Below are 27754 nucleotides of genomic sequence, written 5' to 3' on the forward strand. Positions count from 1 at the left end.
CACGAGTGCATGTGCGCGTGTGCGTGCACGCGTGTGTATGAACACAGAGAGAGATAAAAGGGAGAGCTGGGATAGCTACATGGAGACAGAGGGAGGGATCAGCTGTATTGACAAATAAGAACCAGCTGACAGTTGTTTTCATGAGACAATATAGGCCTGTATTCTGTGAAATACACCAGTGTACTTAGATACATCAGGATCATTCGAAGCATTCCAGGATTTGCACAAAAAATGGGAATACCCCCATGCAGGCGGAACCCCACAGATCCATTTTAGTTTTATTTCTTCCTCTTTTCATTGGCTTATTACTGGTTGGAGGGAATCGGTGTGAGTGCACTGTACTTACGCAACAGCGAGCATCACTCGGCAGCGGGTTCGCGAGGCAAGGACGAAATTAAAGCAGGCATTTTTGTATTCCATTTTTGTCTAATCCCACTGATTTCTGAAGGGATTACCGGACCAATCATGACTAAGAGACCGCTGGCTCGCCTGACACTGCTCGGACTGGGAGCTCTGAGTGGGAACACAACCTAGGATGTGGAGGAATCTTGTTTGATTTCATTTTTATTTTTATCACCCGGTGGGGACAGTTCCTTGTTGTTCTTGCTTATGTTGTTAACCGACCTGAGGATTCGTGCAGCCATATCTGCACGGTTGGCGCAGGTTTTTTAACATGGAGGACAACTTTAATTTGTGCAGTTAAACCAGAATTTATGGCAACTTTTTCGTGATGGACAACGCTGGAATTGTGTTTTAAAGTCCTCACGAAATATCCAGGTACGGTGTTTATTGTATGTGTCAGCTTTATAATAATAGATGGCTAATCTCTCTTATGTGAGAGTGGAGAGAAGTTAATTTGTTTATAACGTTAATTATATATGTTAAATTGACTTATATGTAGGCGTTTCGAATAACTATTGATAGTATGTAACAGAGGATTTTAAAATTGTTTGATAAACTAATGTTGAATTATTACATATAATGTTTTCTAATTTTTTCAACAGAATGCATGATAGATTTGCAGTCAATATTTTAGTTTAATACTGATTTTGCTTGACAAAAATACCAATATTCAGATATGATATTGCTTATTTGTGTAGAGTCTCAGTTGCAGACAGCAGTCCCTTATTCTCATACTAGAGGATTATCCTGTGCCCTGCAAAGTAATCAGTGGATAAGGCAACGTGACTGAATCCCCATTACATATCTCATACCTGGTACATGAGAAATGAAGTTACAGACATGTAGAACAGGTGTAAGGGAAATTATTTTGTCTTTCTTGTGTGCAAAAATGGTAACATTTTTTCCTTTATCTTTAGAATCTGTCTGGACACTTTTGTGCATGACCAGCTCATGGAGGAAGAGAAAGACTCTGAAAATATCCCTGCGAAATCCAGCTCCCCTTCACCCACCGGGATTCCCATTAACTGGGGGCTCATCACTGGCCCGGTTCCTGAGCCGGTTTTCCCAGCGCCCTCTTTAAACACCTCACTCCCTCCCTCTCAGAGTTCAGCCGTGCACTCACTACAGACCAAGGTGAAGTCGCTCACACAGAGGAGGGCAAGAGGTAGGGACAGGGACAGAGACAGGTTGGACCCAGAGGTGCCAGTGAGCAGTTCAGTTGGGCAGATTTCGTCTGAAGTCCTCCTCAGACAAAGACCCAGAGCTAAAGGTCAGCTACCTCTGCCTGCTTCTGCATGGCGATCAGGTGCAGCAAAGGTCTTAAGCAGTAGTGATGAAGAGGAGGAAGTCGAGGTGCTGGTGAGGTTGGAGATCCACAGTCCTCCGGCTGAAGCACAAACAGAGCCGGGGGGAGAGGAAGAGAAGAAGTCGGAAAACGATGAGGGCCAGGCCGGCTTCCAGACAGGGCAGCCTTGTGGGCTCAGGGAGGGCACCAGTCTGGAGAGTCTTCTGTCTGACAACTCAAGCAGTAGCAAAGATGACCCGTCCACTCCTCCTCCTCCACCTGTGCTCTCCTGCACTCCTGCTGCCACCTCTGCTTCTACAACACCTACAACTTCTTCCTCGACGGCTTCCTCCTCAACCCGACACTGGGCCCCTCCAAAGGGCTTCTGGAGAGTAGCGCGTCCAGAAACACTGCTTCTCAATGGGGTCGGCCCTCACAACATACCCTCCACTTTACCTTTGAAGGACTACACTCAGATCGACACACTGGCAGAGCCTCAGAGGAAGGCTAAAGCGGCCGAAACAGGCAACAGGAATGACGTGGGAACTTTGGCGGATGACTGCAAAGCATCTTCAGAAATTAAACACTCGGATAGTGTGGAATGCTACCTGGACAGGTGTGAGCAGAAGGAGACAGATATGATTGATCCCAGTAAAGAGCTGTGCAGTTCAGACAGCTGGGAAAGCATGTGTTCACAAAGTGGAGTGCCCAGTGCTGATGAGAGACTGAAGGTGAAGGAACGGGCTTATGCAAAGTTAAGGGAAAGACAACAAAACTGCAGAGAGGAGAGAGAACAGCATGGAGGAGAGAGTGCTGGTTATTATGGAGATGCAACATATAGAGTGGAGCATAAAGGTAAGTCTCTTGTGGGAAATCATTTGTATTTAATGTAAAATGTACAGACCATAAATGAGACAAAAGTTTGACTTAAAGGTCAAAACTTAAAAATCACTCTTAAAGTGGCTTCAGTATTAGTTTGTTGATGAGCTGATTGAATAAAATAGAAGATGTCTGAAAGTGTTGTAAAGCTTTCAACCATGCCATGAAACTATCAACTTTGGGTTTGCATTATGACTATTATGACTTTTAGCTTTGTGTCTGTAAAAAAAAAAAAAAAAAAGTAACAAGCAAAAACAAATGGACATACACTTGAGAAGACAGATCATCATACACGCCTATTTTTTTTCTTCAAGTGGCTTAGTCATAGCTCTTGATTATCTCTTGTAACGTCCTTGTGCAGTCTAGTAGACAACTGTAAGCTGGATATTTGTGCAGCAGTTTACAGGCTCGGGTTTGAGCATTTTGAATGGAAATAGAAGATATAGTGTTTTTTGCATTTGCATATTTTCCCCAAGCTTTTTAAAACTTTTAACATTTTTATCCACATTCTCTGCTTAGAGTGCTTCCCAGTTGCTGCGGCCATTCATAATGCTTTATCCAAGCCTTTGTCTGTCTACCTTAGGATGTTGTATTGAAATGCAGCATGTAACCTGGCTGATTCCCAGCGGCGAGCCGATGTCAGCTGTGCAGATGTGCACGAGGGTGTTGCTATTATTAGCAGTCGGAACCGTGGGGGAAGTGTCCCAGCCTTTGCATCTCTGTCTGTGTGTTAATAGATGCCTTTGTACGCTGGTAATATGACAGATTAAGTATGTAACAGATCTGTATTACTGTATCTATGTGCCATGTGTGTATTTTGAGTGTGTGGTTGACGCTCAGTGCAAGACATGCAGGTAAGTCTATAATATGAGGTGATCCCCCCCCCCCCCCCCCCCCCCCCCCGTCTCTGGGAAATCTGCTTTTATCTGTCTCTTGGTGGTTGCATAACCCATGTTTTGTTTTGTTTTTTTCTGAGTTACATTAAGGCTCAGTCGTGGATAACCTATGAAAATATCACGAAATCTAATGGTATGACGGTTTATGAAAATCCTTATGACCATACACAGACCCAATTACTTTAACACCCAGATGTCCCTGTAGGTCACGTCACTGCCGATGGCTCTCTTGGCAGCTGTGTTTGCCCCAAGCAGGCACTAAATAAGAACCGGACATCACTGGGAATAAATACTTAATGCAGTGTAGCACGGTATCTGGATGAAGACTAGAGATCCTTGCTATATGGGGGTAAAATATATATACTTTTTTTTAAAAACAGCTTTTCATGTGAAATATATGTTAGATCTGCTCAGATTTGTATTTTTCCTCCCTGTTTTTTGCTGGTTGCAGGTGCCCATGGTGTTCTGGACAGCTCAGACTCAGTCATTCTTGCTCAGGAACTTGAACCCTATTTAAGGTGAGCAATGCAACGGCTTGGCAGGGAAGGTGACATATTATCCCTATGGACTATTTATACCCTCACCTCATAAATTTCACTTTCACAACTCCACTTGTGTGAATCTGGAGTCAGTTTTTGAAGCAACTTCAGTGCCAAAGAACCCGTTTTGTGTACAGTCAGACAAACATTGTGACAGCAGGGAGAGATGAGAGGTAATGTAGGTAGGAAATAGAATATATTCTTAAGAAATATAAATATTAATAACCGTATAATAACACTGCTGATATGTTATCCAAATAAGATTATAAAATGAAGCTCTTTTATGAGAGATTTGCAGCCTCATTATTGTTGGTGAGAAACCAGAAAAGAAAATCCTTGAAGGCAACATACTTTAAATTTGAATGTTTTTGAAACCTAGCAATACAAATACAAATTTCTGAGTTTTGTAACACATAGTTTGGCTCATTGTAGTATCTTCTGCAAAGGTAGCAGCAATTATTTTTACAGGGTGTATTTTTTTAACCATTATTACAAACTATAGAATGAAACAGGTGCACGTGACATTCCCAAAGTGTGTCCTAATTATGTTGTGCATGTCACTGCTTGAACAAGACACTGACAAAGTTTAATCTAGTGAAATACAATATGTTCTCGTCTTGACACACTGGAGAGAATGAATCACTCTCAGTCTGTTGCAAGGATAATCCACATGGCTGGTGTATCATGCTATCTTTATCACTGGGCCAGGGGATAAAGACGAGTACAGACGATGAAGCACAATGCAGAGCAGCTTAGCTGCTGGGCATAAGGAGAGATGGATGGATGACGTTTGTCACTGCTGCTCACCGCCATGGCCACGCCCTAGTCTATCTATCTGATATTACATAAGACAGCTTAGGAAGATGCAGCTTGATTCACTCTATGTTAAGTCAATCTGATGTTGCCAGATATTTCTCAACACAAAATAAGCGTTACATTTTTGAACACTTCATCAAATATTCAGTCTACTCAAACAGATGACAATGTAGCCAAATTCACTCAACTCTATCCATTCCCTTTGTTGTTTATTCATCTGCTAGATTTTTATCTCTGTACTCATTTACATCTTTCTCTCTCTATTTCTTGATCATCAGGTCGCTACTTGTAATCAGCGATGATCTACCTCTAAGCCCAAGACATGAGCAGGCCAAACGTCTTCTGGAGCGAGCAAGGCTCAAAGCTCGCTCCAGTCATGTTAAAGGCGATCGACCGTGCAGACGCTCTCATTCTGATCAGAGATCCACTGTGTGAGTTGAATAAAATGCCTATGTGTGCTTTAACTTATTTAACATCTCCAGAAGTTACATTTTAAAGACTATGAACTATACTGATGCAGTTTTACGTATGTGTGCTTGGATATGAATTGGTGGTATGATAAAAAAACAAAGTTCCCTTTGCAGTTTTCTGTGTGTTTCATGTGTTTGTTTACCACTTTGTTTCGACCCTCACATCTCTCTTTGCTATTCGGAAAACTTCCTCTCTGCTTTGTCTATCGTTTTCTTGCACTTGGCCTGTTTTGGCAAGGCTAATGTTGCATAACTGACAATAAGTTAAACCTTTGGAACCTGACTGTGTTTTGTAATTACAGGCACATAGCGGACAATGTCACTAAAATGTTTGCTTTATTCTGTTTATGTAATAGTTTATGCACAATGCAGTTTTGTCCCTGAAATCCCCTTACACCAGCTGGAAGATTTCACTTAATTTAGGATTAGGAGCATTTGCAATGGATCCTACATTCATGACTGCATAACAAGCCCACTCTGTGACAGACGTGGTCACTACGTGTACAGTATGCCTACAGCAGGGAGAGATGAGAGGTAATGTAGGTAGGAAATAGAATATATTCTTAAGAAATATAAATATTAATAACCGTATAATAACACTGCTGATATGTTATCCAAATAAGATTATAAAATGAAGCTCTTTTATGAGAGATTTGCAGCCTCATTATTGTTGGTGAGAAACCAGAAAAGAAAATCCTTGAAGGCAACATACTTTAAATTTGAATGTTTTTGAAACCTAGCAATACAAATACAAATTTCTGAGTTTTGTAACACATAGTTTGGCTCATTGTAGTATCTTCTGCAAAGGTAGCAGCAATTATTTTTACAGGGTGTATTTTTTTAACCATTATTACAAACTATAGAATGAAACAGGTGCACGTGACATTCCCAAAGTGTGTCCTAATTATGTTGTGCATGTCACTGCTTGAACAAGACACTGACAAAGTTTAATCTAGTGAAATACAATATGTTCTCGTCTTGACACACTGGAGAGAATGAATCACTCTCAGTCTGTTGCAAGGATAATCCACATGGCTGGTGTATCATGCTATCTTTATCACTGGGCCAGGGGATAAAGACGAGTACAGACGATGAAGCACAATGCAGAGCAGCTTAGCTGCTGGGCATAAGGAGAGATGGATGGATGACGTTTGTCACTGCTGCTCACCGCCATGGCCACGCCCTAGTCTATCTATCTGATATTACATAAGACAGCTTAGGAAGATGCAGCTTGATTCACTCTATGTTAAGTCAATCTGATGTTGCCAGATATTTCTCAACACAAAATAAGCGTTACATTTTTGAACACTTCATCAAATATTCAGTCTACTCAAACAGATGACAATGTAGCCAAATTCACTCAACTCTATCCATTCCCTTTGTTGTTTATTCATCTGCTAGATTTTTATCTCTGTACTCATTTACATCTTTCTCTCTCTATTTCTTGATCATCAGGTCGCTACTTGTAATCAGCGATGATCTACCTCTAAGCCCAAGACATGAGCAGGCCAAACGTCTTCTGGAGCGAGCAAGGCTCAAAGCTCGCTCCAGTCATGTTAAAGGCGATCGACCGTGCAGACGCTCTCATTCTGATCAGAGATCCACTGTGTGAGTTGAATAAAATGCCTATGTGTGCTTTAACTTATTTAACATCTCCAGAAGTTACATTTTAAAGACTATGAACTATACTGATGCAGTTTTACGTATGTGTGCTTGGATATGAATTGGTGGTATGATAAAAAAACAAAGTTCCCTTTGCAGTTTTCTGTGTGTTTCATGTGTTTGTTTACCACTTTGTTTCGACCCTCACATCTCTCTTTGCTATTCGGAAAACTTCCTCTCTGCTTTGTCTATCGTTTTCTTGCACTTGGCCTGTTTTGGCAAGGCTAATGTTGCATAACTGACAATAAGTTAAACCTTTGGAACCTGACTGTGTTTTGTAATTACAGGCACATAGCGGACAATGTCACTAAAATGTTTGCTTTATTCTGTTTATGTAATAGTTTATGCACAATGCAGTTTTGTCCCTGAAATCCCCTTACACCAGCTGGAAGATTTCACTTAATTTAGGATTAGGAGCATTTGCAATGGATCCTACATTCATGACTGCATAACAAGCCCACTCTGTGACAGACGTGGTCACTACGTGTACAGTATGCCTTATTACTATGGAGGACTAAAAGTGCCAAAATTAAATAAATAAATACATCATTAAATAATTAATTAAATATGTCATTAATTAATTAAAATTGGAATTAAATATTTCATTAATTAATTAAAATTGGAATTAAATATGTCATTAATTAATTAAAATTGGAATTAAATACTTAAATGTGTTATTAAATAAATATATCATTAAATAATTAAATATGTCATTAATTAGTTAAAATTGGAATTAAATATGTCATTAATTAATTAAAATTGGAATTAAATACATAAATGTGTTATTAAATATGTCATTAATTTATTAAAATAACAATTATTTTAAGTAAAAAACATATTTCATTATTTCACGATTTAATTAATTATTTCATGGTCCTTGTGTTGCAGTGGATCATGAATTAATTTTATCTGTCAACCTCGCCCGTCAAAGTCCGTGGGCGGGACTAACGTGAATCTAGTCTAATCCACTGCTTTTGTCTGCCTTGAAACCGGAAGTAGAAGTCTTTCTAAACATGGAGGCTGTGTTGAGGGAGAGTCGCTGTGAACTTTCTAGAGAGTTCGTGAGAGATATTTTAGACCTTGCAGAGTATGTGGAAGCAGGACCTGCTGACCGCGAGCATGTAGCGTGTAAAGCAGAGGAATTTATTGAAGTTGTTGAAGTTATTTCCGCACTTTCCGACCAAGATGTTGACCGTAGAGTGACTGCAAATTTAGAGGAAGTACTCCGCCGGTTTTCTGGTACCAGGGTGCAACAGGAGCACACACAGGGACCAGGGCGTTTGGCATACCGAGGGAAGTTCTGGAACATCACGTTCTTTGTGGATTACCAGCCTGTCAAATTGCAGCGATGCTCGGAGTGTCGAGCGCTTTTCCTTTAGGACCTACTCGGCGCGGCACGGCTCCGCTCGTCTTTGTTTAGCCGCGATTCCACAAGCATCTACTCGGCACGGTACGGCTCGTCTCATCTTTGCGAGCGTTTCCATACGGACTAATTTTCAGCACTTTCTCGGCTGAGGTTCCCAGCGAGCTGAGATGAGCCGATAATGTGGCGTTTACATAGTGCAGGCCACTGATTGGACAGGGAGTGACGACACAGAGCAACTTCAGCACGAAAACAAAATCCTGCATTAAAAAATGACTGTAAACAGCGACGGTGTGCATTGCTCTTCACGAAACTCTCTGTTCTTCATAATTTTAATGTGACAGCCAGACCTGTACCGTGGGTGAATGAAGAGGTCGAGACTTTGTCTTTGGTGGCGGACCAAAGAATACAGAGAGAGCTGGACGGAGAAAGTTTATCAGGAGGTCTCTGAGCGGATGGCCGCTCACATATACAGTAGACTGTATATAAAGAGGACAGAAGCAGTGTAGGGAGAAGCTGAAAAAGCTCAAAAGTGACTATCGGTCCACCCAGGACCACAACGGCCGGCGTGGGTCAACCAGGAGGTGTTGGAAGAGGTTTAATGGAAGCTATTTACTGGCACCGCACCGGCGAGCAACAGGAGGGAGACTCAGCCGCTGCATGTTGGAGACGTTCGAGGACGGTGAGTGTTTTGTGACTTCAAGAAACTTATACATCATTTATTCCATTGGTGGCAAGCTTCTTTTAAGCAAACAAGTATTTTTAGAAAGTGACGTCGTTGTCTCCTGTAGCAGACAATAAGATAGCTAGTTAGCCATCAGCGCTAGCTAGTTAGCCATCAGCGCTAACTCCGTGCTCTGCTTGTATTTCGTGCTGCTATTTCTAACGTTTCGCTCTCAGAAGCTAATACTTCAGTCAGCATACCGTGTTTTTCTTGTACTTAGAGTGAGTGTTTATTTCTGTTCAAGAATCCCTTTCCACATGCGAAGCCTACTCCACCTCCGTCGCGGAGCCCCCAGCTCCCCTGCCTCCTCTCCACCACCAGCAGCAGCTCCTCTCCAGCACCAGCTTCGACACCGACCCTGTCAACATCAACCTCCAGCACGTCACAGCAACTTCTTATCACCGGTAAGACACGGTAAACAGAGACCATGGCTGATTTTCGCATTATTATTATTGCAGGTGTAAATGCCTGCAAGCATGATCAGAACAGTGAGACCAACGACCAAGAATTGAGGCAGGTGTAAATGCAAACTGTGCAGCAGCCAGCTCAGGAACGCCTGATGAAAGCTACATGTAGCTGCAGTGACACATAAACAGAACACATGCAGCTGCATTTATTTTCCATTGACTTAACAAGTAAGTCACTCTAATTAATTTACGTTCTGGTGCAGTGTAGTATTGCAACCATTCTTCTTATAGTCACTAGGTAGCTGTGAAACTGAATGAAAATATACATAAAAATGAGAAAACACAGCTGTTCTTACCAACTCCAAAATGTGCACAAGACAAAATGAAGTTCACACCACGTCGTTTTTGTTTGTGGTGGAGGAGTTACTGCTTGTGCTTTGGTTAAAGCGAAGAGTGCCAGAAGTTTATTAAAGTATCAAAGACATGATCATGATTGAAAATGGATGGACGGGTGGCTAAACACATCACATCATAGCTGTGGAGTCCTTCCAGCTCCTGGGGACTACAATCTCTCAGGACCTCCTGAAAAAGGCTCAGCAGAGGATGTATTTCCTACAACAGCTGAGGAGACATGGCCTGCCACAGGAGCTGTTGATCCAGTTCTACACTGCAGTCATCCGATCTGTCCTGTGCACCTCTGGATCAACCACACAGCAGGACAGAAACAGACTACAGCCTATAGTACGGACTGCAGAAAACATCATCAGAGACCCCACTCACCCTGGACATTTGGACTACAGAGCCCTGTACACAAAAATCACCACTACTGTGTTTATAGCAATTACCATTTTGCTAATGTGTTCATACATTCCAGTCTAGCTGTACATTTCTGTTTATATTGTGCTCTATTTTACTATTTCTTTTTCCTCCCTGTTCCTCTTTCTATTGTTTATTTTTTATTATTCTCTTCCATATTCCTAGGATGACACCAACAGCCGAAACCAAATTCCGTGTATATTGTGTACTTACTTGGCCATTAAAGCTGACTCTGATCACTTTTCTGTCTTTGGTCTAGGCAAGAGGAAAGGGGGCCACAGAAAATTGGACCTTCCTAGCGTACTTGTGGAGATGCAGGCTGAGGAGGAGTGGAGTCATGCCCAGCATGATGAGAACATCTGGTTGCTCCTCAGCGAGGCAAGAGAGAATGAAGCGGCCTTGCAGCGGGAGGAGATGGCCCAGAATACTGCCTTCAACCAGTCATTCCTGGGTGTGCTGGGGTAGCTGGGTAGGCAGTGGGCAGCCGGCGAGTGTGAGCGAGTCCACCTCCAAAAGACTTGAGATTTACAGGTGCTGGTCATATAATTAGAATATCATGAAGAAGCTCATCTTTTGGACAACTGTCAGGTCAGCAGTCTTCCCCATGATTGTGTAGCCTACAGAACTAGGCTGAGAGACCATATAAAGGCCTTTGCAGGAGTTTTGAGTTAATTAGCTGATTAGAGGTGTCTTCAATATTGAACCTTTCTACAATATTCTAATTTTCAGAGATACCAAATTTGAGATTTTTGTTAGTATTCAGGTATAATCATCAAAGTTAAGAGAAATAAACATTTGAAATATATCAGTCTGTGTAATGAATGAGTATAATATACAAGTTTCACTTTTTGAATGGAATTACTGAAATAATGAACAACTTTTTTCATGATATTCTAATTATATGACCAGCACCTGTAGTTGTATATAGTTTTACTTTTAGTCCTCCACTGTAGGAGAGGCCCACCACAGTTTGTACTTTGCACATTGTAAATAGTTTTGATTTTGCTGCTGACTAATAAACTATTTTGTGACTTATGTGATTGCATCATAACTTCTCATTTTGTCTGTTAAGACACTGGTAGAAAAAGAGTCAACAGTCTGAACCAAACAATTCTATATTCCCTAATAATGTATTTGTGTTTAATGGGATTTAACATGTTTTAACACAAACTCCTTTATGGTTCATAATTCTGGTGACTGAATTACACCAAAGCAATACTGATTTATCAAACTGGAATTTTCTTAAAACAGCTGTTTTAATGTTTTGGCGTTTAATTTTTTATTTAATCTTGCTAACCTTCACAAACAAACAATAGTATAGACACATCTACAAAAGTTTATTGTCAGAATTGCATTAAAGAAAACAATAGCGGTCCGGGGACCGAAAAACAGAAGTATAACAAGAAGAATAACTTTGCATGACACGTAGTGCATCAGTGCATCCTGTACATCTCTGTCCTCCTCCTCTACACCTTGTGCCACTGCAGGCTCATGTGCTGCTGCTTCAGGTAAATCCCATGAAGTCTCATCAGAGAGCATCTGAAACACATACACAGCATACATATTTTAATATCTAATAGCGACAAACTGCAGCCATTACAGGGTCGTTCACAGGACTGATACACGATAGCTAGCGAACTAGCATTAGCTTACCCTCATATGTCGTCTCGTTCATATCCTCTTGTCTTCGGCTTGATACTGCTTTATCGCCTCCCAAACTCTCCTGTGTGTCTCCTCAGTGTTTCGACTCGTCGCTCTCAGCTTTCTCCGACTCTTCTATTACTCTGAATCTGACAGAAAGCCACAGACCGAGCAGCAGGTGTACTATCGCCTCCATGTACATTGTTGCATTGCGTTTGTGTCGCACAGAAATGACGGTAAGGGACTTTCGGACCGCCGTGCTATGACGACTCCACCCACGATGAGGTGGTTCTCAATGTAATGGAAAAACAACTAAACCGAGACGAGCCGTGGCGCGCCGAGTAGATGCTAAAGGAAATGCTAAAGGAAAATTTGTCTTGCACCGCATGTATCAACATTTGGGAAAGAGGACCGAGTCTTTAGCGGTTGCTAATAAAGTTTTGTTTTATTGAGTATCCAAACCAACGTAGAGGTGAATAGCGCCACCCAGTGTATCGGAATGTGTTCACAAGCTCTGCGTCAATCCATTATCTGGAATCGATTTGCCTTGACTTGATGTGCAGGGTAACCAATCAGGTGTTAGGATCCGCCCACCGACTTTGACGGGCGAGGTTGACAGATAAAATTAATTCATGATCCACTGCAACACAAGGACCATGAAATAATTAATTAAATCGTGAAATAATGAAATATGTTTTTTACTTAAAATAATTGTTATTTTAATAAATTAATGACATATTTAATAACACATTTATGTATTTAATTCCAATTTTAATTAATTAATGACATATTTAATTCCAATTTTAACTAATTAATGACATATTTAATTATTTAATGATATATTTATTTAATAACACATTTAAGTATTTAATTCCAATTTTAATTAATTAATGACATATTTAATTCCAATTTTAATTAATTAATGAAATATTTAATTCCAATTTTAATTAATTAATGACATATTTAATTAATTATTTAATGATGTATTTATTTATTTAATTTTGGCACTTTTAGTCCTCCATATATTACAGTTTATTATGTAAATGTTTTTACTGTGAATTTAGAATATGAATGTAAAAATGGAGACTAGAGCAGTTCAGCAATCTGTGTCAGTGTAGTTTGATGCTAAGAGATAACTATGGTTCGACTTCTCTCTCTTGTTCTATTTTACTTTAATTTTACTTCACTTTCAATATGTGCAAGTGCACAAAGTGACAAAATCTCTGCTGCATTACAATGTCTGTAATATGCACGTGTTTGTTACTCCTTGCAGGAAGAAGCAGCAAGTTGAATCTCCCAGTCCCACAACAGTGCAGAAAGCTGTTCAAACCAAAGAAGACCTTCTGGCTCAAGCTGCATCTGGGCCCCTCCTGGTCCCCACTCAAAGAGACACTTCTCCTAGTGACTCCGGAGGTCGATCCAGACGGTATGGTTGTTCGCCCACTCGTGTACGCTTTGAGGACGAATCAGAGAAAGACGCAGAGTCTCGCTATTTGGATAGAGTGAGGCAACGTGGAAGGCCTGGGATGCCTAAGTCCAAGAGTAAAGAAAGCAACACAGATTCTAGCAGTAGTGGCTCAGAGAGGAGCAGAAGCCACAGAAGCATCTCTATGCCACCTTCACAGAAGCAGGAAGATGTGGGTGTTAGTGTTGAAACCACAACAGTCATTAAAGAGATAATAGTGCTGGTGAAGAAATGTGAGACATGTGGTTCTGTAGTCAGGGAACCTCAGCCAGTCTCCTCCCCATCAGATCCACAGAATTCTGAGCTGCTGCTGTCTGGAAACTCTGAAGAACCCCGAGGGAAAGCTCCTCCTCGATCAAACAAACCAGAAGCAAGTACTCGTCCCAAAGCTCCTCTGACTGTCACCTTTGCCGGAGCTTACGTGCTGGGTGAAAATAAAGAAAGTAGCACAGGATGGAAGTCATCAGGTTTTGGGAAACTTAGGAGAAGGAGCAGGAAAGGAGAAAGTCGGTTAGAATCTGGACACGGTCCCTATGGTCCGTCATGGGCTCAGCGGCGTAACTCTAATCCAAGGAACAGGGTCAACCTGAGCAGAGCTGTTTCATTTGCTCCTGGGAGCCCTATTGCTCTGGAGCCTCGTTTGCTGGAGGCATCAGGTGGACTAAGGGAATCACCACCTCCATCGTTGCCTATCAAATCAGCCCTAAAATCGAGTTCAAGAAATCGCTCTGCGGCAGGTCAGTCCACGGTTCAGTTCCAGGTGGCCTCAAATCAGGGTGGAGAGAGCGGATCTCAGTCCCTCCTGGACTCTCCAGATACAAGACGGGAGTCTCCGGTGTCTTTAATCCAGGGGGTGCCTGCAACTAGCAGCCCAGTGCCCTGTATCAGGCCTTCCACTCTGAGGTACTCCACCGCAAGACTCCCCTCAGACCTGCCAGCTGCTGAACTCTGGGACGCCACTCCAGATGGAGCAGGTGAGCGGTCACAGGGACTGAACACAGCCATGAATAGCTCTTACTGCCTTTGAGAAATAGTGTTGAGAAGTCGTAAGTGTATTTGAGACCATTATAAGTTTAAAATGCAACCTTGTCAAAGATGACATGTTTCGACATCTGAGAAAGGCGTCTCTGGATTTTATTTTGGTTCGTATGAGTCCTGACTTCATGGCAAAGAAAATAATGGCATAGAGAAAATGTGATTTAATCTTAAAGGGCATCAGAGGACTACATAAATAATGTTTTACCAGTAACTTCACTCATTATGCTACTTATTATATAGCATACATATATAACCTACCTCTAATCTGCAGCAACAAGAAGTACAAGACAAGAAGTATTTCATAACTCATTTATAGACTGACTTTTTTAATGTTCTATAATTTCCCGGAGGTGTAATGCTTCGTTGCATTTTTTGTACTTGAAAATTCTTCTCTGTTGTAAAGTTAAACAAATACTAAAGGTAAAGTATTGTAAAACAGTAAAATGTTCTGCCTGTAATTCATATTTTAGTTGTTATAAGTGTTAAAGGACCAAAAAAGAAGTTATTTTATTCATTATACATTTTTTAAAATTAATCGGCCGATTAATCGGTTATCGGAATGTTTGTGCCAAATATTGGAATCGGCATCGGCCTCAAAAAATCCATATCAGTTGGGCCCTACTAAACAGTACGTTGGCCCTCTCAGTTGGAAATTTGAATACAAAAAAACCCCCAAGACGGAATAGTCGACCGACATACAGTAATATGCACACTCTGCAGGAAGGATTTTTCTTTTCACCGAAGCACTTCCAGCTTAAAATAACATTAACATGAAACATGCGTTAGTCTGAGATTCTAACATGAACCTTTAAAGATGTTTAATAAACACGTTAAGTGCATTTATATTCTCTTCTTTCTTGAGTCTGTGAATGCAAACTGAAACGCGATGAATATAGATTAAAAATGAATGATATTTAATTGTGATTGATGAAAATTAAACCACAGCAACCCTTTGATTATTCTGATTAAAAACTTTAATCGTTTGACAGCACTACTTTTTATGTTTCATGGAAATGATAATAAAGTTTCACATAAATGGATATTGTATATTGAAAAACAGTGGTGGGAGAAGTACTCCAGTCCTTTTGTAAAAGTAATGACGAAATGTCAAAATATACTGTTCCTAGATAGATAGATAGATAGATAGATAGATAGATAGATAGATAGATAGATAGATAGATAGATAGATAGATAGATAGATAGATAGATAGATAGATAGATAGATAGATAGATAGATAGATAGATAGATAGATAGATACTTTATTAATCCAGAGGGAATCCTGCAATCAGAAGTTTACTTTAGTGAAAGTACTCAATTATAATTAGCACAACATCAAATTTTTTCTAAAATATTGTTATAATATTACACACATTATGCCTATATTTTTGGATTAACATGCAGTCATCACCGTCTGTTTGACCAATAGTGGAATGTCATGTTACTTTAAACCTCTCAAGTAAAGTGCAGATACCTGTAAACAGTGCTTAAGTGCAGTACTCATGTAAATATATTAGTTACATCATTGCCATCCTGATTTTCCATTAGCAGGTCTGAGTGGAGATGCTGGTCCTGGTTCAGACTGCCGGGCTCTGCGTGGCCTGGCGATGTCTCGGGCTGAAGATCTCAGAGCAGAATTGTTGAGAGCTGAACATCTGAAAGCTGAGGCGATATGGGAGGAAAACTCTGATGGGTCTAGGTAAGCCAAGATAAAAGTGTCCTAGTCATAACTTAGATTATAAATCCTTACCCTTCCAGGATTGTACCTTGATGACTTACGGTGGTAGCATAAACCCACAATCCACGGGTTGTTGTTGTTGGAGATATTTTACAAATACAAAGACAATCCTGCCCTCTTTTGGTAATGAGAAGCTATAATCATTAAAACCGTTGATAGAATACAGTTTAAATCACTACCAAAGTAATCATTTTAACACTTATTCCTAAAACATCTCTAGATGTGGTGAATGGTAGTTTAATTTGGGATATAACTGCTTTTATATGAATAAATGTTAAATCTGTATTGCTGTCTTGTTGAAAAAAGTTAAAATTTTTCTCTTACAGAAAAATGGATGGACGGCCTAAGCTCTTCCTGCGCCGCTTCTTTTCCTCCATTGGTCTGAACAGCGTTGGTCGACTTGTGAAAGGAGCTCGCTCCAGTAGTATGGAGCAGCTCAGTATCCCCACAGCCCCCCGGGCGAGTTCAGCTTCACCAAGCCCCACACGCAGACCTCAGCCCACCATCCGCATACAGAGGACACCCTCACTGCAGACCCTGCACACGGTGAGCAACATTTTTGATGTTATGTTTTGTTCAAAACATGACTGCTGTGCTGTACTGTCAGTGTCTTTGTATAATCTTCCATTATACATCAAATAAATGTGATTTTTTTACTCCAAAAAAGGAGGCAGCTGGGAAAATACATGTAATTTCGGTGTCTTTAAACTTCCACTTCTCCCCGAAGAAAGTTAAACGCTTAAAAAGTTAACTGCAACAGTCTTAACCAAAGCTGTTAAGTGTTACCAATGTTACTGCCTGACACTTGGAGCACAAATTTGAAGTTATACGTGTTATATTCAACTTTGTATCTAAGCCAACTTTGTTGTCCTCTTTTTAGCTTAAGAATACACTAAACAGGATTAAACCCCTTCCTGCTCCCACCAATCACAACCTGCATTAGCATAATGTGTGTGTGTGTGTGTGTGTGTGTGTGTGTGTGTGCATGTGTGTGGTTGTGTTCTTTTTGTGCTGCCAAGCAGGCACTTGATAGTTTTACAGGGGTGGCAAAGACAAAGCATTACAGTTCCAAAAGCTGTTCTGGTGAATTTTGCCAGTATGACAATTCGTTACAGTGCCATTCATTTGCCACTAGGTGCTGCCACTGGCCCAACTGCGTAAAGCCTCCTCTGTGCAGAGTTTAGAGAGAAGAACAGAGCGTTCAACAATACTTGGAGAGGTGCAGATACCGTATGGCCTGGCACCCAGGTAGGTGTCAAAAACAAAAAAAATAGAGAGAAACAGACCAAGAGGGAGAAATGCTGATGAATATATTAATAACACCAACATGCATATTGTTTTGCTGAATAAAATACATATATTTCTGTGCCTCTTTTACTGAAACAGTACATTTCTGCCTCTACAGCCCTGATAGTCCTCAGCTTGACCTCCACAGAGCACTGAGTGTTGAAGATGTACTTGCCTCTAGAATGGTGCGTCCTGTGGGTCGGGTCACACAGGCTTTCCCTGATGGGACTCTCCTCCTGGAGCTCATCAAACCCCCAAATGGTCCTTTTGGTTTTGTCATTTCAAGGGGCAAAGGTCGACCAGACACAGGTAATTTTTTTTAAATCCATATTTTCTTTGTATTGTCTAAAATCTGAAGTTTGACTTTACAATTATAGGGTTGGTTTAGACTGCAACAGTTAAACTACTTGACAGTGGTCCCTCGCCATATTGCGGTTCACTTCTCGTAGTATCACTGTATCGCGGATTTTAAATTGCATTCGGTGTCACGAATGATTCGCTATATCGCAGAATTTTGCGGTATAGATATTTTTCTATTTTTATTATTGTGGCGAGCTGCGTTCAAAAATGCTGCTGGAGAACAGATATCTGCCTTTTATGCACTGTGCAACTGCCAGATGCTTTTATTTTGACACAGAAACATCAGCAAAACTTAAAATGTGGCAGGAAATCAAAGACACTACACTTCACACTCACAGTCCTGACAATATAACACTTAAACAAACTAACTAGGCTGACTATACCACAAAAGCACAATAAAACACAAACACTAATAACACTGAAACACTAACATAAACCACAATAATGACATTTAAACCCCCAACACACTGAACTCCCATGGTGCATTGCAGCACAACAGTTCAGTCATAGCGACCGGCTCTGCTATCGCTCCATTATTTTAAATAATTTTGCAGTAAAATAAGCATTTTCTAGCCCAAAAAAATGAAAAGAATTATAATTAAAACATATTAAAAGAATATTTAATTGAACTAAAATGCATAGCGTACAGCGCTGGGCTCTGTTTGGCTCAGCAACCCTAGTATCTCCATTGTCTCTCGTGCGTAGCAGCATTCAGCGTCTGGCCTTGTTTGTTTCACACAGATGTCTGATCACTGCATAGTGTTGCTCTGCGATGATGTGCGGTGTGTGGGGAGGGTTTATAAAGCCTTAAAATATATATCAATAAGAAAAACACTCAGAGAACGCAGTACTCCGCCAAGACTGTTCATTCCCTGACCTTGCGCTGAGCACAGGCGTGTGTTATGCATGTGTACATTATGTACAGATACCGAATCACGTGACCTAAATATGTAGTAGGCGGTGGGAACTGATGGGACTCGGAAACACCTCCACAATTTAATCAAACGTCTTTGTATCATTTCCGATAAGTCGGTTTTAAGTGGATTTGTACTCGTATCGAAATCATGTGATCATCAGCAGGCAACTGACACAGCTTCTCTTGTTGTCATGGTTACAGTGACGCCATGCCGGCCACTGTATTTTGCAATGGGAAATCCTTAACAAATCTGTGGATCCAAACTAAAAGCCGCATCACTGCCAAAATCTAATCACTTGGTCCTTGTGTCATTTCTGACCTTCCCTGAAAATTGCATCCAAATCCATCAGTGCGTTTTGAGTAATGTTGCACAGGACAGACAGATTTACAGACAAACGTAGGCCAATCTTTACAAAACTCCACCGTTTCTTGGCGGAGTAATAATAAAATTAATATTGTAGCATTGGATTTGTGTATGATTGTGTTCATTTGCATTTACTTTATTTTGTTTAATATTTTGGTGTTTATTTATGTTGTGCCTTGGATCTTATTTCATTGATTACTTGGTCAGATATTTTATTGTTTTGTTTTTGCTTATTGCCCTGCTCGGTGTCCCAGATGTTGGTTCTGCATTCTGATTGTTTTGGTACAGCTGATTTAATTGTGGTACCGTGGGCGAGTTGATAAGAGCGTGGTTCCTGTTTGTTGTGCTGAGTGGTGAATAAAACCTGCAGAAATCTGTCCTGTGGTGCTGGGGATGTTTAGCATGGAAGACAGCAAAGGATATGAGCATAAAAACCTAAGATAATTGTAACCCGCCTGACCCACAGCCCTGGAGACGAGTGAGTCGACCAATATTTAAGGGTTACAATATGACCGCTACTTCGCAGACTTTCATCTATCGCGGGATGGTCTGGAACATACCCCCCATGATAGACAAGGGACCACTGCATTTTGTGTCCTGAGAATAGAAAAGAATTCTGATTCCCTTTCCAGTTCATTTCATTCCTCCTTTCTGTCTCCTTTCTGTAGGTGTATATGTTGAGAAAGTGGGTGACGGTAGTGGTGAAGGCCCGTACGTCGGCCTCCTTGGCATTGGGGATGAAATTCTGCAGGTGAACGGAGAAGCAGTGGCTGGACTCAGTCTGGACCAGGTGACTCGGCTCATGACCCGGGAAAGCACTGCTTCCCTTCGGATCATGCCGGCCCGACGCATTCAGCGCTGACTGGCAGCACGGACATGGCATACTGCCCCCGCTCTTGGATAGTAACCGACCACTGCAAACACAGCGGACTGACTGTACCATATAGATGTGACATAGTCCGTATACATTACAGTGCAGCTTCACATACACTTACACGGAATATCAGAGTTAGAGGTTAATTTCTCATAATGCAAACCAATGCTTGACAATGTGCCACTGCAAACGACTGCAATAGCAAAAGTACAAAACCAAACAAATACAGCAGCACCAATGACTGTTAGTAAGAACCTCTGATTATTTATTATAATTCTAATCAGTAGCTAAGACTAGAATAATTTAAGTCCAGCACAATGTGTTTCTGTTCACAGGTTTGTTTTTTATGACCAGATTTAGATGAGTAGGGACAGATTTATACAACTCCATTGTTTTCTCATTATATCACATAACATTCCAAATTCTTCATAGCATATTTTAAACTCTGTACAGATCCATTAATATTGTATATTTTTTCAAATGATTGATGATCTGTAGGCCACATTTTAGCATGTGCATTCCTCATTAAAGCACTGTGTGCACAAGCAACAAAAAACAAATAATTGTCTTGTATTTTTTCAGTGCATCACGGTCTGCACGGTCCCTATAATATATGCTTGTGCTGTATCACCTGTTCTGTCATGAACATGATTGATGCCCGTTTGCTTCTGAATAAAAATGTTTTATTTTGTCCAACTTTTCCACCTGGGATGCAATCCATTTTTTAAAATTATTCACATTTATGGCAGCTCAGAGTTTACAATTATGACACGCATTCCAAAATAGTGAGTATATCTGCATTTCCAGTCAAGATTAATTATTTTCTTAATTCTTGAGGTTTATTAAGGTTATTGATTTGCATGTTTTAAATTAGGAATTTGGGCAAAAATTATGGCTGAATGGCACAGATTCAGTGGAGGATGCTTAGCTGTTAAACAAAACTTAAGAGGGATTATTTCGGGGGAAATCTGTTGTCAAGCACAGGAAGTAGGTCGTGACTTCTGCTTCAAAGTCCCTGTTTTAAGGTCGTGACTCATTGTGTAACCTTAAAACTGGATCTATCTATCTATCTATCTATCTATCTATCTATCTATCTATCTATCTATCTATCTATCTATCTATCTATCTATCTATCTATCTATCTATCTATCTATCTATCTATCTATCTATCTATCTATCTATCTATCTATCACTTACCGTGTTATTCTGTTGAATATTGGTAGATTCTTTCATTTCATAAATGACTTGACTACAAATTGTGTCTAAAATCCGTTAGGATGTACCTGCTACCAATGAGGCTGTCCTGAACGGACTCTGATAGCATGTCACCGTTGATGCTCGGCTCTTTTATCTGATGCGACCAGAAGCCGATGGGCTTTTATCTCCCTGAGCCATGACTCCCCCAGCGGACCCCCGAGGGAGGAAGAACCGCAGGCCAAGGCCTCCCCAGCACAAACAATGGCGCACACAAACGCACATTTATTAGCATTATTAATATTATTTATTTGTCGATAAAGAAACTACTTCACATTCAATTAAGGAATCGTCATCATGATTAGACCCCCTCTTTTTTTTTTTCCTTTTTTTGCGAATCCATTGTATCAGTTGCATCCTCAAGGCGCAGAAATGGATATGGATTAATTGATATGCCCTTTTTTTTAGGATAAAAAGGAGTTATCTTATTGTAGGATAAATGGGCTTAATGCAAAAAAAAGTTGAAAATATAAACAGGTCAAAAGCTTAACCTGTACCTTTGTTTTCTTTCATCAAAAAAAAAAAATTTAAAACACCTCAACTATAGCTCAAGCTACAGTACACTACCTCACGTTGTTACAAGCCGTTGCGCTGTGCCTGTTTGCTTTTTTTAAAGCTTTGCCCTCCACAAGACTATATAGCCCACGACAGCCAAATAATAATGAATCATTTCATAAATAATGGGTTTAGGCGCTTATCAGGAATGAAGAGGCCGCTGCCGTGCGCTTATCTCGCTCGGCCACATTGCGGCCTGTGTTCCGCTCCCCGTACTGAGGGAGCGCGCTGGATGCGGCGAGGAATAACTCACACACACACGCACACACACACACACACACACACACACACACTGCTCCACAACTGGCAGAAAAAAAAGAAAAAACCTCAGACATGGATGACCCACTCACAAAATGGCTCCACTTACACAGTAACATCAACAACACGGCTGGAAACGGTAAGTGCGTAAAAAACATCTCTTTATTTCAAATCGGCGCATTCGTCGCTCCAAACGCTTGTAATTGGACCGCCACCCTGTGTGTTTTACCGTTGTAATGAGCGAAATATTTAGCCGATGTATATTTTTCTGCTATTGTCAGATCGGCTCGTTGAAGCTGTATGCGGACTGGAATAACGGATGCGAGGCCTATTGGAGAAATTCCCAGGAAAGGAAAAAAAATAATAAATAGTGCGTTTTTGTTTTAAAATTAGCCGCCTTCATCTCGGTAAAAAATCATATTTCTGAGACATTTATCGAATTATTTAGCAGTAAAACAGCTGACATTGGCGTGTGGTGTATTCTGTGACAAACCTTTGATGTTCGGCAGCAGCGTTATGGCCTTCAACACGATAAAACTAAAAAAATACTCCTGACTTCTGTGGATGGATAGAAATAAAATGATCAGATCCAGACATTTTTTTGAAGATTCACTGGATTTCTTGTAGGCAAGAATCAAAGGGGGATTTTATTTCGACGAAGAATTGTCGTTATCTCTTTATAGTACTGACATCCACAATCTCTCTGCAAGAAAATCACCGAAAAAAATAAAACAGCAGACAAAAAAAAATCGCTTTTATTATATTCCAATGTGCGTGATTGCAGTTTAACGGTATAAACCGTAGGCTGCTGAAGGCCAGTAATCGTTAGATAAGAGCTTCATAGGAAAAATGAAGAACAAAAAAACAACAAAACAAAACATGCACGGCTTGAGAAACCACAGTATTTAAAATATTATAGATTTAAACTTCATAATTTATGGCGAAATTGGCAATTTCAGAAATGTACTATGATCCTGTAGAAAATATATTATAGCACATACACCTAAAATATTAGACGAAATCCCCACAGAATAATGTAAAACTAAACTATATTTATATATAATAGTCGCATTAGTGTTAAATGTGTACAAGCTTTTCTTGCTGTATTTTTAAAAATACAAGGAAATCTATCTATTTAAAATCCATTCATGTAACCAGCAACTAATTGCCTTTCACTTTTCAGTTTCATGTTATGTAGCTACGTTGCTAGAAATTCTTTAGTAGAAAATACAATTTCTTAGAATATTAACAATTAGAACTGAAGCTAAGAATAATGATGATAAATTATGGATTGTTATAAGAACCACAAATGCGTGGTAATATCTGGTATTCTAGTTTGTGACTTCCACAAATAATGCTAAATTAACCGAGGGAAATCTCCTCTAGGACACAGTGGACTCTAGCGAGTGGTGACGGGGTAAAAATGATGGAAAAGCGGCAGCAGGAGCTTTGTCCTGGAAGTCCCGACGCAGGCTCCGGTCCTGGAAAGCGGGAGGACTCCTCCATCATCTCCAGACAGAACGGATGCAAGGAGGACGAGGAGCCGAGGAGGGGGGAGGAGGAGGGTGAGGAGGAAGAGGACGAGAGGGGAGGAGGAGGAGGGAGCTTCAAGGGGGTTGAGGAGACGGATGACGTTCCTCTGCAGAACTCGAGCAACGGGACCAGCATCAGCATCATCATCAACGGCGTTGCCAAGGAAACTGCCTCTCACAACGCCCTTGACCTGAAAAGGGAAGTGCCGGTGATCGAGCTCTCCAGGAGGGACGCTATAAAAGCGGTGGAGCAGAGGACTGAGAGCCATTTGGTGCCGATCACGGAACTTCGCAGACCTCCACCGCTGCCGCTGCCGCCGCCGCAACGAGACGACGCTCGAATGGTCCAACTGAGCCCAAACGCGTTTCCTGTCCCGGCCCGGGCGATGCTCTACAACCTGGCGCAGCCTCTCGCCGCCATCAACAGGTAAAGGTGCAGTCAGAAACAGAAAAATCACGCCGTTTCATGGATGTAGCATCATTGTGAGTGTTCTCCATTGCAAGTTAGAAGTTTGATGACTATTAGTGTGACTCACAAGAACAGGGCAGAGGAAAATAGCTGTGGTGTATCTGAGGTCACATTGTGTTTACAATATTTAGGATGTGCATGTGTGACATAGAGAACTGGCCCGTGTGTGTGTGTGTGTGTGTGTGTGTGTGTGTGTGTGTGTGTGTGTGTGTGTGTGTGTGTGTGTGTGTGTGTGTGTGTGTGTGTGTGTGTGTGTGTGTGTGTGTGTGTGTGTGTTCCTGGTACAAAGGTATAAGGAGCTAGAAGCAATGAAGGAAATGATGTATGATGGAACTCATGTATTCCCATGTACCTGTGCATCTTTTGTCTCCTTTCTGTTGCTGTAGTCTCGGAGGGGAGTCGGAGCAGTACAGCATGTACCCCAGCAACAGGGTAAAGCGCCGCCCGGCGCCTTATGAGGTTGAACTCGACGAGGGTAGGCGCATTTTAGATCTTTATAAGTATGGTAAGACGCACTTCTGCTGTGTCCTCCTTCTGCCAATATAGTCCCCTGAACGTCCCTCCCTCATCTCCATTGTCATTCATCCACTGACATGGATCTATACTGTACCCAATCTGTCTGTTGCAGAAGATGCCTTGCAAAAAAGAAAAAAAATCACAGTGTTTAACCCCTGAGGAATAAACACATCATAATTCATGACATAAATACATGCTGCTAATCTGAATGTCAAATACATGTACCTGCATGCCATTAAAAGCTCCCTTTTCAGACAGATTTGGGGTTTATTTCATTTGAAACATTCTTTCCACTGCTGCCCACTCACTGCCATATACAGGGGTGGAGGATGGGGGTGCTGCTGCCTCCATGCCAAGGTTTTACTGCAGAGTGGGCTGAAGGATTAAGATAGACTGGGTGTGTTCCAAGGGCAACAATAGCCTAGAAGACACCATTGTTGGGGGTGGGAGGACGTGCCTACCTGCAGTGGAGCATTTTATTATGACTAAATAAATAAAAAGTGCATAGAATGCTGAATAGGAAGCGCACAGTCTCCCCAACACCTTTTGCATTGCCAAACCAGCCATTTCTCTTGTATCACATCACAGACAAAGTAAAGCACGATTCTGTTCCATCATCTAAAATCCTTGATTACACGGAGGACAATTTTGCAACTTAATTCTTTAGGTTTGGTAAACTTTGATGTTTTAGTGCAAGATTTTTGTTAAGTCAAAACCGTTGTGCATCTGTTCTCCCGCTGATACTTCCTTCACTGTTATTTTTGTACTTGCGTTACTCTACAGTTTTATAAACCACATTTTCTGTTTCAGCTCAGCATTTCATGTTTGATGTTACTGTCAGCATCCTTGCTTTGTCTCCTTACTCTCTCTGTGTCTGTCTTTTCTCCTCCTTTTTCCTCTGCTAGCTGGCCAGCCAAAGATTGTACGTCGTATCTTCACCAACAGCCGTGAACGTTGGCGGCAGCAGAATGTAAACGGGGCGTTCGCCGAGCTTCGTAAACTCATCCCCACTCACCCCCCAGACAAGAAGCTGAGCAAAAATGAGATTCTGCGGCTTGCTATGAAGTACATTAGTTTCCTCTCCAACCTCCTGGAGGATCAGGATGGTGGGAGGAATGTTGGCAACACAACTGATGGGGAAACAGGGCTGTTGGTTGGGGTTGCGGCCCACGAGGGGGGACCTCAGGGTGGGCCACATCAGGACACGGTGGTGGGCTTGGCCAGGGATGATCTTCTGGAGACAATGTCACCAGGCTCCAGCTGTGGAAGTCTACCTGACGGCGATGCTGAAGGCAGCCCGGAGAGCTTTATGGAGGACCAGGACTCACCTCCGGCTCCGAGGACTCTAACAGCATCACGTGGGCCCCCACTGCATCTAGCTGCTAGGGATCTGAGGCGCAATGGACGCCCATTAGATGGCTCCAGTCGCCGATGATGCTGACGCCGACAGACCACAGACAGACCACCTGAGGCTGAAAGGAAGCAGTGAGAGGGACTACAAAAAGAGATGGATATGCTCAGGACCCTGTTAGCTTTGAGTCATCAGCGTAGGAAGGAGAATCAAGCTCCACATAGTGAGATATTGGTGTCCAGAATGGATCATGAGTACATTCTTGTCTCCACACAACACCTGAGGCAGTACTGATGAATAGCTTGGTTGAATTTGATCCAGCAAAAGACTTGTAAATTCTGCATGTCTCATGTCTTTGACTGACCTGCGGATTATAATTTTACATGTTTTGAAAATTCCAAAGACTGGATATTCTATAAACGAAAACCACAGAAAAGTGAAAGAATGATCACACAAAGACGCAAAAAGCAACAACAAAAAACCCTAAACAAAACAATAATCATTTAACAGACACTCAGCTCAAAGATTGTGTAAAATTGAGAATCAATGTTTCACGTGACACTATTAATTACAATATGGTGCTGCCAGAATAGATCCACTTTAGCTGTAGAGTCCCGCAAGTAAATGGCTCTAAAATGTCACTAAATAAACCTGGAAATTCATGCCAAACAAGTTTGATGTGTTAGAATAATGACACAAAAGAAAGTTTGCCTCAGTTGGAGGCCGTAAATCAATGGACTGGACTCAAATTGTGCCAATGCGATTAAGTATGTATTGTAAATAGCATTATATTTCCACTGCACAGTGTAATAACAGTGACTCAAATTCAAGTCATGTGGTTGAAGATGTACCATAGTGTGTTTGTCAATGGGTTTACTAACAAAATGTGTCTTTTAGGAGACAGGAACAAAAGGGAGGGGAGAGATCAGGCAAACTCAAAATGGAAAGCAAAAGTGCATCAGATGTGGTACCATTTACTTCTGTTACACTTTGGTGGTGAGAAAATGACACCAAATACGGCAACAGATAGTTTCACTGCCTGGAATGAATATATCTATTTGAAATTGCTGTGGAGGTACAAGACATGCAGTGTTCTTAAAGTGTACAAAATATGGGTCAAATGAAATCATGAAATGACTCATGCAGTCCTTTTGATATGAATGTTTCAGTGTTTGTTTGATTTTTTTAAAAACTGTAATGCAGTTGTAGTTTAGTAAGGTACACAAATAAATCCCTTCATTGCCGCATTTCACATGCACACGTACAGACATAAAAACATGAGGCATACATGGACACACACACCGCCACTGTCACGCAGTGTTAATATCATAACAACACCAGCAGTTTTCTGACAAAGACAGTTAAGTATTGATCAATATTGTTGGTTTTTCTGCTTTTTCAGCAGAACCTAGTAGCCTATATTGGTACCTTTGGTAACTATGGTATTTTATGAATTGCAGTAAAGGGACATTGTACGTTTGGTAATGACATATTTGTTGTATGATAGCTGTATCTATAAATATATCCAATGTTAAATTGATGAATTTTATACAAAACCCCTGAATAAAACACACAGAGGAAAAGTCTTGTATTTGATCTCACTTGAACATGCTGTGGTTGGAATTCAGTTCAGTTAAATTCAATACAGTTCAATAGAATAGTCTTGTGCCCTCATTTCTTCATATATAAGTAATAGCCTCCCTGTTAAACAATATTTCATAACTGCGGAACCTGAATGACAAATCCATGGTGGCAGACAGCCTCATGCCAGGCAACTGTTTCCCACCTTAGTGTTTAGTTAAAACCACAACCTCCTCCAAGAAACTCCTCCTATGGACGCTGGAATCCTCACTTCCCCCAACAAGTGACAACTTCCCGT

The 27754-nt window shown here is 41.1% G+C and overlaps 2 protein-coding genes and 1 long non-coding RNA gene across 4 annotated transcripts; 2 read left to right on the forward strand and 1 right to left on the reverse strand.

The window, feature by feature from the left end:
- The first annotated feature begins 91 nt into the window (after window positions 1-91).
- si:ch211-13f8.1 (uncharacterized) lies at window positions 92-20642 on the forward strand. The gene is made up of 11 exons (XM_055014304.1): window positions 92-777; window positions 1320-2542; window positions 3914-3980; window positions 5096-5248; window positions 6632-6895; window positions 13174-14339; window positions 15950-16100; window positions 16466-16685; window positions 17275-17387; window positions 17545-17735; window positions 19735-20642. The coding sequence occupies exons 2-11, from the start codon at window positions 1354-1356 to the stop codon at window positions 19926-19928; spliced, it is 3708 nt and encodes a 1235-aa protein (XP_054870279.1). The 5' UTR covers window positions 92-777; window positions 1320-1353; the 3' UTR covers window positions 19929-20642.
- Window positions 11578-12549, reverse strand: LOC129349887 (uncharacterized). Its single transcript, XR_008603069.1, has 2 exons — window positions 11913-12549; window positions 11578-11798 (listed from the first exon to the last, which is right to left on the reverse strand). It is a non-coding gene; the product is annotated as an uncharacterized LOC129349887 (long non-coding RNA).
- Window positions 20643-21988: 1346 nt separating the features above from the next.
- On the forward strand, window positions 21989-27482 carry tal1 (T-cell acute lymphocytic leukemia 1). Of its 2 annotated transcripts, none has more exons than XM_023276573.3 (4): window positions 21989-22146; window positions 23394-23966; window positions 24395-24513; window positions 25430-27482. In XM_023276573.3, exons 2-4 carry the CDS (start codon window positions 23431-23433, stop codon window positions 25957-25959), a joined length of 1185 nt encoding a protein of 394 aa, XP_023132341.1. In that variant the 5' UTR covers window positions 21989-22146; window positions 23394-23430; the 3' UTR covers window positions 25960-27482. The 2 variants fall into 2 exon arrangements, with proteins under 2 accessions (XP_023132341.1, XP_023132342.1); XM_023276574.3 differs by having other exon boundaries at window positions 24395-24483.
- Window positions 27483-27754: the final 272 nt, after the last annotated feature.

Source organism: Amphiprion ocellaris, chromosome 10 (genome assembly GCF_022539595.1).
Source record: "Amphiprion ocellaris isolate individual 3 ecotype Okinawa chromosome 10, ASM2253959v1, whole genome shotgun sequence".
In the NCBI taxonomy this organism is placed as follows: Eukaryota; Metazoa; Chordata; class Actinopteri; family Pomacentridae; genus Amphiprion; species Amphiprion ocellaris.